Genomic DNA, 14,822 nt, shown 5'->3' with positions numbered 1-14,822 from the left:
GAACGACGATCAAAGAAATATAACAGAATATCACTGTGCAACGAAGGATATGTTAATGGAACTATGGTCCGATGAGCGAGGTAGCGAAGAATGACAGAAAAGAAGAACGAAGATGCGCGTTCTCCGACGTTCGCGCGCATACTGCTCGCACGGCTGACCGTAATGTCACGTTATCTCAAGAGGTACCAGACGACTCGAAAGAGCCCGAGATTGCGTGCCCTTCCTTTAATGAAAGACGTCGGTGTGTGCGTTAGTGGCCGCAAGGTTTTCTCATTGTCAGCGAAAAATCGCGCCTCGCACGCCATACCTCTTTCGTTTACGCACAATTTCGCGATATATTTCGAAAGAAATGTCAATTGCCCAGCTTGAGTTATCCCGATAAAAGGACAATCTATTTTTCCCCCTTTTTTATTTCTCTGTTGCTTGTTTACGCGCCGGTTTTCCTATATTATCGTAGCATATCGAGCCTCGCGTTATTTCAATTAATCTATTAACTGTTCTTGTTATCTCGTAAAGTGGCAACAAAGATGGCTGGTCACCGATGTTTCTTTAATGCCAATAAAAGGAACGAAGAAATGTTTTCTCGTGTAATTGGCCTCTTCTTGCGCAGTGCATCGAGTAGCTCGCTTTAATAACGCGTTATCACCGAATCTGTCAGCCGTGAAAGACTCTTGAGAATATATACATACATATATATATATATATATATATATATATATATATCGTTGCTTCGTACGGAATCGTGTAAGTAGGTACATATGCCCACGATCAAAAATTTCCCCAAGAGAATGTGCAACGGCACGCGTCTCTGCTCCACGAGTAACATTGCTTAATGATCGAAATAATCATGGAATTCGTTCGCCAGAATTTGCTCGAGTTATCGACATTGACAAACACCAAGTGTGTACTTTATACATACCGCGACGAATAACAGATTTCGGTGCTCTTCGAGCAGCAGGTTTCATAAATTTTACTCGAAGACTACGATTGATAAAATTACGAGGATTAATTCAAGGATATTCGAGGCAATAAAGAAGACATTTCTTTACTCGAGCGTACTGCTAATCTTCTGTTTCGACGCACGGGTTTTGCCTCTTGAGCTTCGATTTAATTGGTCGGCAATGCAGATGCAGATGCAGATGCAGATGCAGATGCAGATATCATGCACTAGTTGTCAAAGTATGCATAAGTCAGGTACATTAGTTAAACGATACAATGATCTCGGTTCCCCTGCGATACGCTTGTTTTTTCTGTCACGCAGCTGCATGCATACTTGCGAAAAAACTGTACAAACATAGATACAGCGTCTACATACATACGTGGACTTGAGTCATGATTTCTGAATAATCGTTGAAGCCGAGTCTTTGTCTCGGTTCGGTTGCTATGAAAGCCCGTCGACGCCTTCGAGACTCGAACCGATGTAAATGCGAGAGAATTAAACACATTCGTTTGATACAACCTAACCCCAACCTAACCCCGCGTTTTTTTCGTTTTTGTCACCGATAAACGTGCCTCGAAAAAACATCTCTCGTGGGCTCCAGTTCGGAGAATCTGTACTTATCATAGAATTTTCGAAGAAGGTCGTTCGCGTCGTTTAAAAATGATTTACATCGATCGTAGCGTTTATTTTTATACCTAAAATGTTAGGAGAAAAATGACGGGCTCGAGATAGCTTTCCATTCCTCCGTGCACGTTTATTGATCGCTGACTGCACAGCGTCGAGGATCTACTGCGCAGGAACGGCGTAATTCAAAATCCGACTTTCTCTTCAAACACTGGCAATAATATTTTCTCGGAGGACAAATATTTTCCCTCTTATGTGTCGTATCTTGTTCAGAGAATATGTACTATTTGTTTTTCGAAAGAACGACCTTTACTCCTGTACTTTTAATGATGAATCATTTAACCTATTCACGTGCATGGATTGTACGATAGACGCAACGACAATAATTCAATTTCGAGTACAATTGGGATACAAAATTGGCTACGATAAATGTTATAACAAGTTGGAATCGCTAAGGTCGCAAAAACGCGCGTTATTCCAAGCGCGTGGTTTAAACTTCCGTAGAGTGGCATCATTAAACAGCTTTATTGTCTAGAATTATTCCCCTACTCTCGTCATAACTAAAGAGATGTGAGTCACGTTCATTAAGTATATAACGGGTGGTCATGCACAGTTCGCGGAAACTGGAAACGAGATAAAGGACTAGGATTTAAGATTTCGCTACTAAGGATTCGATTACACGGCTGTGAGCCTCTCCGGTTTCGCTCGTCTTTGATTCTTTTCTTGTTAAACGTACGAGAACTCTATTTTCGTTCTTAGTTTCACGCCCTTCGTTCTGCATTTTATGCGCCCAATCAATACGCCTATTTTCTCCGTAAATTAAACGAACACATTGAGTACTTTGTTCACACATATGTTACTCGACGATAAATAAAAAAGAATGTTTGAAGAGTCGAAGTGAAATTGCGACGTAAGAGTGTGCCAGGGGCATGCCTTGATTCAACATCATCGCAAATTATCATGGTTCTGCTGGATCTCATTAAGTAAATTCGATGCAGAATGACGAGCTTGTTATTTATAGGTCAAGCTCGTGACAGTGGCAGCCCTGATTTCGTATCTTTTCTTCTCACGAAATTTCACGATGCATAAATATGGATTATTCGTTTATAATACTTTGTCAATAATAATATATGTATATGTACGTAGTTCGTTCTAGAAGATATCGACATGATGTTTATCACATTATATTTATTGTCTCCTGATTATCTTGTAGATACATTATTGTAGACTGCAAAGTTTTATCAAATTTGTAACAATTAGTGGTTAAGTGTAATGAATCTTGCAAGTATTCTGTGCAGTGAAAAATATGAATGTATATAGTTTAGGGAATATCTCTCTTATTTTCGATAACGTGATATCCAATCGCATAAAAATACACATTGTAAAGTCTGAAATGTTCCTACGATATTTCAATTTCAATTTAAATGAGATATGTATGTAAATGTTGGATTTATAAGTTAAACAATCCAACGGGATGAACGTACCAATATAAAATATCTTATAACAATTTATATTAGCAGGCGTTTATCATCGTATACAGTTGCCCAGCCTGCTCCTTGATAGCGTTTATCACTATATAGCAGTATAGCACTATATAACAAGGATTTATTATTTCTATCCTTCTGTCATTAATCTGTGATAAGGAAAAGAACTGGTGTCGTTTCTTTGCAAATGCAATTAATTAGATAATATTACATTATTTTCTGATGATATCCTATTTGACATCCATATTATGTAAGTTCAACTTGAACGAGCTTAAAAACAACATAACGTTGCTTTACAAGTACAAGTGCCGATATTCATTGGAAAGAACAATCAACTCGTGTTATAAATAATAATAACTTTGATTAAACAGGAGTAATAATAAGGTGACTCAATCTTGATGTTCTGCTGGACTGACAATCATGACACGACTAGGAGGCAGAGCCTCTTTAATGATCACCGTAATGATCAGTTTTACTCTGTTAATTGTTATTTATCATATTCTCGATAATGAGGTCAAGGACATCACGACCAATAAATTAAATCCACAGTTTAAGATCGAAGAGGTTTATCCATTGAGCGACCTGACCGAGAATCCTCTTAGCATCGCCAGAAAAAAACAAATAGAGGCTCAAATAATGGGAAAATTGAAAAGCGGAGGAGGAAAGCTATTCAACGATATTAACTATGAAAGATTGCACGCAGAAACAGTTCCCTTGTTTAAGGGACATAAAATCGTGCATTTAGATTTAAAAGGAGCTCCTCCAAAGGCAAGTTATTACAAGTACCTGCTAAATTTGCTCAAAAATTTAGGTGCCACTGGTATACTTATAGAATACGAAGATATGTTTCCTTTTGAAGGAACGATACAAAATATCAGCGCAGGAAATTGCTATACTAGAAAGGACATTGCAAAAATTCAAAAGATAGCCAGTAAGAATAAGCTTATAGTCATACCATTGATTCAAACTTTCGGTCATATGGAATTTGTTCTCAAGTTAGATCAATATAAAGACTATAGAGAAGTTTCGAGGTACCCGCAAGTCTTATGCCCTACTTACAACAAAACTCTACCATTGATATACGAAATGATAGACCAAATAGTAGAAGCACATCCTGATATAAAGCATTTGCACATTGGAGCTGATGAAGTTTATCAGATAGGAGAATGTTCCAGATGCTTAGATACAATGGTTAAAAGACAGTGGGGCAAGAAACAATTATTTTTGGATCACGTTTCAAAAGTGGCAAAATATATAAAAAACAAGTATCCAGATCTTGTTGTTCTTATGTGGGATGACGAATTTAGAGAAATATCATCCGATGAAATAATAGACAGAGGCTTGCATTTAATGGTAGAACCTGTTGTTTGGAAATACACCACCGATCCTGGAGCATCGTTGACAGATCAATTGTGGAAAAACTACGCATCGGTTTGGAAAGATATCTGGCTCGCTACAGCTTTCAAAGGTGCTACTGCTCCAGATAGATATTATACCGATATTGGTTATCATATGGAAAATCATCAGCGTTGGTTGGAGATTATCAATAAATATTCTACTGAAATTAAATTTAAGGGTGCGATCTTAACAGGGTGGCAAAGATACGATCACTTTAGCGTACTGTGCGAACTTCTGCCATCTGCTATACCCTCGCTTGCTGTAAATTTAGCCATCCTGCAAGCTCCAGACTTATGTAGATTTCCGATAGAAGTACCTGCTTCAGTATTACAAGCGTTAGAGTGCGAGGCCATCATTTCTCTAAGTATTCCAGAACCTCAATATGGTTGGACCAGATGTAGTTATCACGGTGTGTCTATTTATGCCGCTATATTACGGCTGTATTCTTTGACTCAAGCAGTTAGTAAAATGGAAGAGGATAACACATTTAAGGGATGGTTGAAGCCGTACAATTTAAAATACTCTTTTTCAAATCCTAGTCACGTAGAAAGAGCGGTTGCAGAACTGGATAAATACAAGACGGAGATAAAGTATATTGAAAAAGAAATAAGAACAGCTATGGAAAACATATATGACAATTATACTATACAAGAATGGATAGAAACGTATATCGCTCCTTTGAACGAGAAATTCACTCAACTATGGGAGGCTAAAGAAAAGATTTTAGAAAAGAACGTATGGCCAAGAAGACCACTAACAAAACTTATCTTATAGTTTAATGAATGAATAGTTTCCATAACGTGTAATATGAGACTGAAGATCGCACTAAAGTAAAAACAAAAGCGACGTATTAATCGAGACACTTAGAATCTTTGTTTTATAAAGAGACGAGTAATCGATGCTATATAAAGTTTACCAAAACTATAATTTTGCACGTTATATCTCTAAAATATATAGAATATGCTCTATATCTCAATTCAAGCGGGTGATCAAATTCTATCGACTGCACCGTCCGTAAATTAGTTTTCCTTTTTTTCCTTTTTTTGAATCGTCTAACAAACATTCGATTGAACCCGTGATCAATGAAAACTGATCTTAATTCGTGCACTCGAAGAGTGAACTAATTAGAGATGAAGTGTTAATTTAAAAATTGATCCTAAAGTTGATTAATTATTCTATCTTCTGAATTGCTATCTTAGGAATTAATTCCTAATGAAAAGGCCTCCACTAACTTACTTGCTATTTATTAACATGTTTTATCGTTTAATACTTCCGACGGGCATCTTACATTTATGTTATTCAAAGCTAATTGTTCTAAGAAATACGCATATACCGCGATCTTACTCATTCTTGTTTGTTAAATGACGTGTTCTTCCGTTGTATACATTCTGTTTTGTATATTTGTTTTTTTTTTTGCATATAGTTTTGCATGATTAGTGCCATTAACAATTAGGTATAGAAACAAACCTGTGAATCAACAATTTATAAAAATAGAGATACATCTGCGAGTCGTTTAATATGGACGAACGAGTTTTCTCTCGGTGTTTAACACGCGAATAAAAATTTATTCGTTTACCATCCTGTTTTACTTAATCTTACGATGTTCAAATGCGATTATAGAGCTTCCTCTATCCCCTGATTTCTTCACGGATCAACTCTCAGTATCGAACGATCTTTTCCCACCAGCATTTATACATGTATGACAAAATTACCGAGGACTTGAATACAAATCTATGGCATGTACTCAATCAACGGTGTATGTACATCACTGTAACGAACGATGCTACTATTATTGTAAAAGTATTTTTAACATTGTTACGTCGATCCATATTAACATTATTACCGCAAGTAGTAAGATTTTATCAATAAATAAATTTGTTTTTAAATCTACTACGAAGACACCAGTGGTTTATTGCATTGGCCCCTCAAAGTATAAGTAATCTCTTGTATACGGTAAGAAAGTAGCGAAAAATATTCGTATGGACGTTTTATGTACAGGTGAACCGTCCTTGACGTTCGACAAAAATATCGTATTGCAAAAACCACTTTTCGTTACGGTAATTTTCACTGTAGCAGGCAAACTGACGACTTTGAACCAGGTAAATGGGGATGAAATGGTATTTGAGTGTGCTTTTTCGTGGGGATCCTTTTCACGACCTTGTGGATGGTGCTCATGTCCACTGTGTCGCCTATTTCTGCAATTATTATGGGCTTGTGATAGTCCTGATCTGTTTTCGTCAATCGAACACCCAAAATTTGCGCGGCTAAGGTCACTATACACAAAGAAACCTGAAATGAAAACCAGTTTTTTTTAAAAAGGAAGTATAGGATATTGCTCCTCTTATTGTTTAAAGAATATTTTACCGCTTCACCGGTTCTAGCGGAAACATCGTGAGACGGAAATCCATTGTCTGCGGCGAATTTGTGTGTTCGATCCTTTTTCACCGTCCTCTGATGTTCCATGTCGCATTTGTTACCAACTACGGCCATCAGCGGTCTTTCCTCGTAGTTATCGCTCAATTTTCTGATTTTATCTATCCATTCTTCTAGAACTTCGAAACTGAAGCTATTGGTGACGTCGTAGACTAAAAGGATTATCTGAAAAATATTGTTTTTCCTCCTGTAGAAGAACAGCTGATCTAGATTTTTTTTTTTTTTTTTGTGAAATGATGTTTCGACTGAAACATATGTCAGATTAATTCCGTTTTCTTACATGAGCACCGAAGACGTATTTGTCCAGCATGTTTCCGTGTAACGCAAGACCGCCGACATCCCATAAATGTAGATTAACGTTTTTATAAAAACCAACGTTGACGTTCTTCAGGAAGAAGTCGATTCCAGATGTTGGCGTGTACTGTCTCGTGAACTCGTTATTGCAAAATTTCTGAGCGATGCTCGTCTAAACAGGGATCCTTGAATTTCAGTTATCCAGAATTGCTATTCTATCGTTACGACGAGAGAGAAAGAGAGAAGCTGTGGTCCTTTTCTGATTAAAGAACAGCTTTTCGGTTTCAAGAAACGAAAATAAAAAAATTCTAAAATAAATCATCGACTGTCAATCAATATACATAGTAATCTTAATAACTAAGGGGTTCTCGGATCAGTAGAGTGTTGCTCGGGCATTCGATCGTAACACGGAATTTCTACGTCGATCGAAACTCGCGTGTTATGCTTACCTGCTAATTAATAGCTAGAAGTTGTTTGAGAACTAGAAGTTGTTCCTGTTATTGAGCAAAAGAATTTTGACGAAGAAAAGAATTCAAGACAGACGCGAAACGGCTCGAGTCACGAATACCTAATTTTGCTCGAACTACGCGTAGACTATAGACTCTAATTATTAAAGATTTATTGCTGACAGTGTATGACACTTCGAGCGACGAAGATGTCAAAATGGTTATTACCGATAAAGTAAAGCGCAATAAACGTAAAACGTTCTATACTTGCGAAAGTATGTTTAATCGTGGCACTGACCACGCTTCGCACGGAGGAAATAAATCGATACGTTGCTTGGTTCTTCGAAGCTCAGGCACTCTGAACTCGAAACAATTTAATCATATACATCGACGTTTCGTATGCGTATACCCTTCCAAAAATGTACGATCGAAATTCAAATCGATATTTTGTTACTTTCGCATTAACGCAAAAACAAAAGACTAGAAAAAGTACACTGTCGCTTGGGACTTGGATTACACTTCCGGTTAGACGCCGGGGACATTAGAAAACTCACTTTGCCGGATCCAGAATCACCGACCAGCACGATCTTCAGCTTCTTTACCAGTAGGTCCTCCTCGACGTCAGACATTGGGGAAGATCGGGACAAAAGGAGCACGAAAGGAAGAAACGCGACGATTGACGGAAAGTTTCGGGAATCATGCGAAAAGTCGTGTCGGCCACGACGGTTCTGCGTCGACTATAATGCAATATATAAACGAAGGGTCTGGCATGTGGCTAGAGAATGAAATCGAGCGAATCGACCGACCGGCCGTGGGCAGTGCGACGTCGTCGTCGTCTACACGGCTGCATGAATAAATTAGCGAATAATCGATACGAACAGCCATGGTGCGTACCTCTGTCTCTCGTCGATATTATACTTGACAAACTTTTTCCAGTGACGATCTTTCGATTAATTATGAATACCCTGTGACGTAATGGATCGAGGTCTTGTACTTGTACGTGTCAAGGTTTTTCGTAATAATTCTCATTGAGTACGTAGTCTTTTCCCCATTCTTTGTTTTCCTTTTCCTTTTTCTTATGCTGGTGTATATGTATAGTATACATATATAGCGTATATAGTACATAGGTAACGGTATGGTAATATCAAACGGTTCGAGATTCAAGGGTCAAAGTAATTCGACCTCTCGTCTACTCACGCTATGCGCTTGAAAATAGTGTAAAAAAATATGTATCTGTCTTTCGTGGGCAGGAGTAAGTACTTGAGTAATCGCAGGTAGATTCGTTGTTCGATCGTAATTGTCGTTGTTCGCTGGCTGAAACGAGAAATTTATTACAAATTATACGTTCCATAATATCTGTCTCAGCGTCTACGTTTAATCTTTTCGTGTATTACCTTCTTGATATGCTTCTTCGTCTCGGTGCTTGTATTTTATGGAAGAATTTATGTATGAATTAATTAAAAATCAAAGTAATAGTTAATTAAAAATCAAATCCTTATAATTTGCTAAGAGGTAGTAATTAGACACGCGGCAGCACGTTGTCGTACGAACGACCGTCAGTCTGTCGGCGCGTTCAAAATTGGCCTTTACTATTTCATAGTATCTTCCATCGCTGCAAGCGCATCGATTTTACAATTATAGAGCGTATTTTATTTATTGCCCGACTTCAAATATAATTATCCGGTTATGTGATTACCTCAAGCTTAAGCACCGTAATTTAATGCATTTTACACGTAGTATATCTATAGCCTTCTGACTTTTGTCGGAAAATCGGAGATTCTCGGGATCCCAGCGGAGTTCCAACCGCTCTAAATTTGGACAATTGTTAGCAATTCCGTCCATCAACTGATCCACGTGAATATTCACGCCTAACCTCTCCTGTGTTCCCATTACAAGAATTCTAAAATAAGAAACAGGAATTTCAAAGATATCTTGTCGTAGCATATTAAAGGTATTAAAGATCTAAAAATATATTTTACTTGGCATTGGTCAGTATGGGTAATACACTCTGCCATAGTTGATCGGTGATGTGAGGCATGCCGAATAAGGCGAGCCCCCAGAGTTGATGACCGTATCTCGACAAGAATTTATGCAGACCATCGTCGGTCAGGTTATCGGAACTATCCAGATCTAGAGCGATCAGGTTCCGAGGATTGCCGAGTTCAGCCCAGGCTTTTAACACGCTATCGTTGAAGCCGTTCAGCTGACCAGCGCTCAGGAAACGAAGACCTGGAATTCTGGTCAACATGTCGATCAGACATTCCGTTGACAGGTCCGTCCCGGTAACGTCCAACTCCTGGATGCTCGACTTTTCCCATTCTACCTGCATCACGTATTCGCTCTGGAGATCTGAAAAAGGTGCGTAACATTTCAAGTTTTGTACAACCGAAGGTAAGATTGCACGTTGATGAATATTTAGTTACTCGTTCCCTGCATGAGGAGACACTTTAATCTCCTGCTCCTTTGAAACAGAGTCTTCATGGTCGAGCCAGTGACTTTGGCACAGAAATTCACGGCCAAACATTCGAGCTGGATGCAATTGGAAGAAAATGCGTCGATGTGCGAATCGTCTACAAAATTGATCCCATATAAATTAATTACTCGCAAATTGGGGGTCGCTGATTTCAATTTGTGCACATTTATCACTTCGTAGATTTCCTCCTCCTCCTCTTCCACCTTCTCGTACGTTCCTGTAAGATTCTACATGTAGTTAGTTTCTCGTTGAAACAGGTGGCGGTATGATAATGATTCGCTTGGATTTCAAGGTGGACACGAACCTATAAGGTGAAGGATCTCCAAGCCGTTGATAAAATTGTAAATTTTTCTCATAAAGCCCTCCATGAAGATTACCTCTGACAGGCAGATGCACATGTACTTGAGTTTAGTCGGGAAGGCTTGCATCTCCGAAAAATCGTGCAGCTGCATGGCAGTGGAGAAGTCGAGAAGCATGTGAGTCAAATTTGGACATTTATTTGCCAATTCGTGAAGAACCGTGTGGGTGATCAATTCGATCGGCAATTCGATGTACCTCAGCGAAGCTCCAAAACGCGTGCTGTTACCAGAGAAAGTTATTTTAATATTTTACGGCTGCGTGAATCCACCATATCGTTACCGTTTACGAGTTATATTTTGGCAAGTAAAGAAGAAGTTGATTCTGGCGTGAACCTCGGACGCGAACGTTACCTGCCAACGTTATATCGAGAAAGTATCTACTACCTGATCAAGTGCAGCAGATTGTCCAAAGAATTCACGTGCAGTCCACTGATTTCCGGTCGCAGAGATACGTGTTTCCATAATCGCGTGTCGTACGCGATTTGCCGCCATCTTTTGCACACACGTGCTACCCTGCATATTTCGCGATGAGACAGATAACTGAAGACGTTTAGCAACACCTTGTCTGGCAGTTTTTCTATCGTCTAAAAAAATTGAAAGAACAATAATCCTTAGTACGAGACGCGTTAAACGATTCGACGGCTGCCTGGAATTAAAAGAGCAAACTCGAGTTGACGTCTTTCGTCACATCTTTGGTAAAGTTGACCACTTACTGTCCCAGCGAAACGACTTTTAACCACACCGCCCTCGGAAACGAACATCTGAGACGTTTCCACGGCGATCTGACCCCAGACATCGACACCCCCGAGATCCATCTTGTTATTTTCTCAAAACGTACTCGAGGCACAAAATTGCTTTCCCTTTGGAAAGATATTGTCACAGAGCTTACTTCGGTCGACAGGACGTTGATCTATCCGATCCGATGAACGTTTAATCCACGTGCGACGAATTGAACTTTGCACCGTGCGGAAAATTACCGATGTGTAAAGAAAAACGGGAATATTTATTAAACGACGAAGAAGGTTCGTGAAAATCGCGGCACACGGCAGATTTCAAGGAATCAGAAGTTCTAAGTCTTCGACGGGGATTTCTAATCGGATCGCGCCTGCGCGTCGTCCTAAATATAAGACTTGGAAGACCCGTCTCCGCTTTAATTTTAAACTCGTCACCTGCAGCCAAGGTACATTTCCTTCTGTTTCCCGTAAACGTCAGATTTTGGGCGAAGTTTAGGAAATATCCGCGAGTCTCACTACAGCTATTGTTCGAAACTCGTTGCGCGTGTTCGTTAATAATAAAAGAGTTTTCAGAAATGCCTGTACAGATTACTTGCGACATAACGTCGATGAAAATTGTTTTTACATCTGTTTAAAATCGACACAAGAAAATCGGGAATTTATTTGCCGATGAATTTACGTTTACCAAAATTTCACCTCTTCTTTTTCGGGTTTTCTTCCTTCTTTTGATTTCAACGGACGTCGTAAAACACTTGACCGCTGATATTTTGTCTCATCGAAGAGGGTCATAGGCTTTTTAGAAATCTGCCAGAACAGCCTGGTTGATGTAAGACTTGGAACTTATCCGACACGAGACTTAACAAAACACGTGGTATTTACACAAAGATATATGTACTACAAGAAAATATTTTCTTTTTTTTATTTTTTTTTTTTTAAGAATCCCAGTCGTTGTTTCTCGATAAAACACTTGGACTCTGTTACCTGATTATCGATGTCATTGTTTTGGGGTATTAAAAAATCGAGTACTTCGATCAAATAGCAAGATGGATAAAAACGTCGCTCTAATTTTATTAAACGATATATCTATTTCATTTTTTTTTTTTTTTTTTTTTTTTAACAATCAACATTTGTCGCTGAACTCACACGTTCAGCTTCTATCAGAAGAAATCTCGCGTGTCGCATGATGTGATAACGAATTTAATCGTAGCGATCGATAACGTCACCGCTTAGATGGTTTCATCCGGTACAAATAGGATCTTTTTATTTTCAAATAAGCGCAAAGTTATTATGCAATACTAAGATGAACGCTCTTACGCGAACAAATTGCTAGCTGCCCAGCTAAACGTTCAAAATTGAATGAAATCTTTTCCATCAAATAGAACTATCGATCGATATTTTAACTAAATAATTACCACGCTCGACGCGATTCTTTTCCGATAAACGCTACGACCGACATCCTCTCTAGATATAGCATTCGTGGCGAATTCCACGTCCAGCTGATGCCAGGTGCTCATTGTTGGAAATGCAATTAATTACACCGTGCTGTACGATCGATCTAGGAAAAATCACTTTGAGCCACACCTTTCTCGATCTACACCGAATTATTGAAACCGTATCATACGCAGAAACGTCGCAAAACAGTTCAACGTTCCTTCGTTCATGTCAATATATTTTACAGGCACTCGAGTCACCGCGAGTTCAGAAACGGTCCCGAGCCGGCAACCAATTTGTCAGGAGTTCGTCGGCTGACTGGACGATGCTAGGACTCATTTCAAACTGAGTGGTAGCTTAATTAGTTATAAATAAAGGCAAGCAGTCAGTCAGGCAGACATCAGGCAAAGATAAGAATAGATAGAACGCATTTGTATGTACATCCTACCAATACGATCTCCATCTTCTACGTGTCATAATTCTGATTTGCAAGTTGTAAATATAAGAAAACACGATATTGCAGATGTTCTTCTAAACGGTGCAAGAAGAATGCAAGATTGTTATTGCGACAACGTTTAACAAATTTTGTTATGACAAAGAAAGCTAATGTCTGTTTTGATAATTTACCGTATTCGATCGTTTTATAACCTCCTTCTTATCGTCGTCAAAGTTGTTGAGCTGTTGAAGCGCAGCTTCTACACTCAGTACGTTCCAGTTGGACATTCTTCGTGCATCCATAGCGATGATATATCGGTTGATCGAGAACGGATTTAGATATCAAGAAAATAAGGTTTATATCGCTATACATATATCTCCGTACGAAAACAGCACACCCTAACATTACACTATTTACTGAAAACGCTACGAAAGAACGAATAAGGGCTTTACACTTTCACCATATCCTTTGCGATTTAGTTTAACGCGTAACGACACTCGAGCAAACGATAGGAAATCGTCGAATGAAATCTCACAAAAACGATTTGTTTATCACGAGTACACGGAGGAATACGAATTTTGGTAAAGAAGATCGAGATTGCGTACGTTCTCCTTCGTAGATACTTTCTGACAGAGGATAGAAGATTAAGCCATCGTTTAATGACGTCCTTCCTTCGGTTTACGAAAAATGTGTTGACGTTTGGATTACATAATTATCTTACGACTGTGATCTTGTCGAAGTAATCCTTTTTCTTCTTTGTTATTTTAAATACTTATCGTTGGTTAGTCGGAACGCATGCAACCCTCGATGCTTGTCGAAAATCAACCTAGTCGACCATTGTGATGTTCTTATGCTAAGCACCCTACGTTCTAGATCGGAGGTGAAAAATGTAACTAAAATAATCTTAACTTTCTGTCGATCCCTAAAATAGACTCGCTGGAGAGCTGTGCCACGCAAGGATGCACAGCCAACAGAGGGCCGTCATGGTACATTGCGGGACTTTTCGAAAATTCAACGACAAAAAACATGTTGAATTCCATTTCGAATTATTCGGCATTACCCTTTCATTGTATTTATTTTTAGTCACAGTTAGATCACGAAGAAATGCAACAACCTTTGATTGTATAACTGTGTGATCCGTAAAACACAGATCGTTTCATCGTCCAGTATGTACTTTAACAAAAAGAAACAATTTGGCAGACAAATAAGGAGTGTTAATGATGACTCATAAAAAATATAAATTTATATTATTTTTATTTTTTTATAATATACCGTAAAAATATTGCGAATGACAAACGCCCTGTATGCGTGACAGTTGTTGAATATCTTTTTGATTGCAGGCCAAATAGGTAGCATTTGGCTTGGCGCCATTAGCAATTTGATTAATTAAGGCCACATAATGTACGAACACTGACAGTGACTTACAAGATCTTGCACGATGTACGCTAACTATGTCCAGTTTGTTTATAATTTTTTATCGACATAAATATTTTCTTCTAGCGGACGTGTCTTTAAATGATTCATTATGATTCTCAAATATCAAGAAAACAAAATATCACAATATTTCGTAATACTTTTTTTTAACTATTTCAAGTTATCGAAAAGTAGAAAAATAATGGGGAAGATAGAAATTTATAGACTTATTAAGTTTCTATACGCATATGTTTGCACTTCATAAATAAAGATGGCGCTAAAGGTACTACGTTACCAACTGTAGGTTTCGATTGAAGAAGATACACTTGTCAAACATTTTTGTATAAATATATGTAT

At 38.4% G+C, this 14,822-nt stretch overlaps 3 protein-coding genes across 5 annotated transcripts; 1 reads left to right on the top strand and 2 right to left on the bottom strand.

Moving 5' to 3' along the window:
• Window positions 1-1,640: 1,640 nt before the first annotated feature.
• Window positions 1,641-6,336, top strand: LOC126869132 (hexosaminidase D-like). The gene has a single exon (XM_050625292.1). It carries the CDS (start codon window positions 3,469-3,471, stop codon window positions 5,218-5,220), a length of 1,752 nt encoding a protein of 583 aa, XP_050481249.1. The 5' UTR covers window positions 1,641-3,468; the 3' UTR covers window positions 5,221-6,336.
• LOC126869148 (ras-related protein Rab-28-like) lies at window positions 5,847-8,311 on the bottom strand. Its single transcript, XM_050625330.1, has 4 exons — window positions 8,174-8,311; window positions 7,160-7,345; window positions 6,811-7,044; window positions 5,847-6,735 (listed from the first exon to the last, which is right to left on the bottom strand). The coding sequence occupies exons 1-4, from the start codon at window positions 8,246-8,248 to the stop codon at window positions 6,511-6,513; spliced, it is 720 nt and encodes a 239-aa protein (XP_050481287.1). The 5' UTR covers window positions 8,249-8,311; the 3' UTR covers window positions 5,847-6,510.
• Window positions 8,312-8,652: 341 nt separating this feature from the next.
• Window positions 8,653-13,651, bottom strand: LOC126869134 (F-box/LRR-repeat protein fbxl-1). 3 transcript variants are annotated; one of them, XM_050625299.1, is made up of 8 exons: window positions 13,244-13,651; window positions 10,836-11,035; window positions 10,397-10,671; window positions 10,043-10,309; window positions 9,599-9,968; window positions 9,316-9,519; window positions 9,014-9,231; window positions 8,653-8,933 (listed from the first exon to the last, which is right to left on the bottom strand). In XM_050625299.1, exons 1-7 carry the CDS (start codon window positions 13,352-13,354, stop codon window positions 9,096-9,098), a joined length of 1,563 nt encoding a protein of 520 aa, XP_050481256.1. In that variant the 5' UTR covers window positions 13,355-13,651; the 3' UTR covers window positions 8,653-8,933; window positions 9,014-9,095. The 3 variants fall into 3 exon arrangements, with proteins under 3 accessions (XP_050481256.1, XP_050481259.1, XP_050481257.1); XM_050625302.1 differs by lacking the exon at window positions 13,244-13,651 and adding an exon at window positions 12,598-12,953; XM_050625300.1 differs by lacking the exon at window positions 13,244-13,651 and adding an exon at window positions 11,165-12,591.
• Between the last annotated feature and the right edge of the window lie 1,171 nt (window positions 13,652-14,822).

Source organism: Bombus huntii, chromosome 9 (assembly GCF_024542735.1).
Source record: "Bombus huntii isolate Logan2020A chromosome 9, iyBomHunt1.1, whole genome shotgun sequence".
Lineage (NCBI taxonomy): Eukaryota > Metazoa > Arthropoda > Insecta > Hymenoptera > Apidae > Bombus > Bombus huntii.
The sequence above is the reverse complement of the archived record's forward strand: the minus strand, read 5'-3'. Positions and strand labels throughout refer to the sequence as shown.

Excerpts from the sequence above, each read along its gene's own strand:
- LOC126869134 (XM_050625299.1), bottom strand. The coding sequence starts at position 13,354 with ATGGATGCACGAAGAATGTCCAACTGGAACGTACTGAGTGTAGAAGCT. Across the intron at positions 11,036-13,243 it reads TTATAAAACGATCGAATACG|ACGATAGAAAAACTGCCAGA; the intron begins GTAAATTATCAA and ends CAATTTTTTTAG. Across the intron at positions 9,969-10,042 it reads TCTCCTCATGCAGGGAACGA|ATCTCCAGAGCGAATACGTG; the intron begins GTAACTAAATAT and ends CACCTTTTTCAG.
- LOC126869132 (XM_050625292.1), top strand. The coding sequence starts at position 3,469 with ATGACACGACTAGGAGGCAGAGCCTCTTTAATGATCACCGTAATGATC.
- LOC126869148 (XM_050625330.1), bottom strand. The coding sequence starts at position 8,248 with ATGTCTGACGTCGAGGAGGACCTACTGGTAAAGAAGCTGAAGATCGTG. Across the intron at positions 7,346-8,173 it reads GTGATTCTGGATCCGGCAAA|ACGAGCATCGCTCAGAAATT; the intron begins GTGAGTTTTCTA and ends ATCCCTGTTTAG. Across the intron at positions 6,736-6,810 it reads CCGCTAGAACCGGTGAAGCG|GTTTCTTTGTGTATAGTGAC; the intron begins GTAAAATATTCT and ends TTTTCATTTCAG.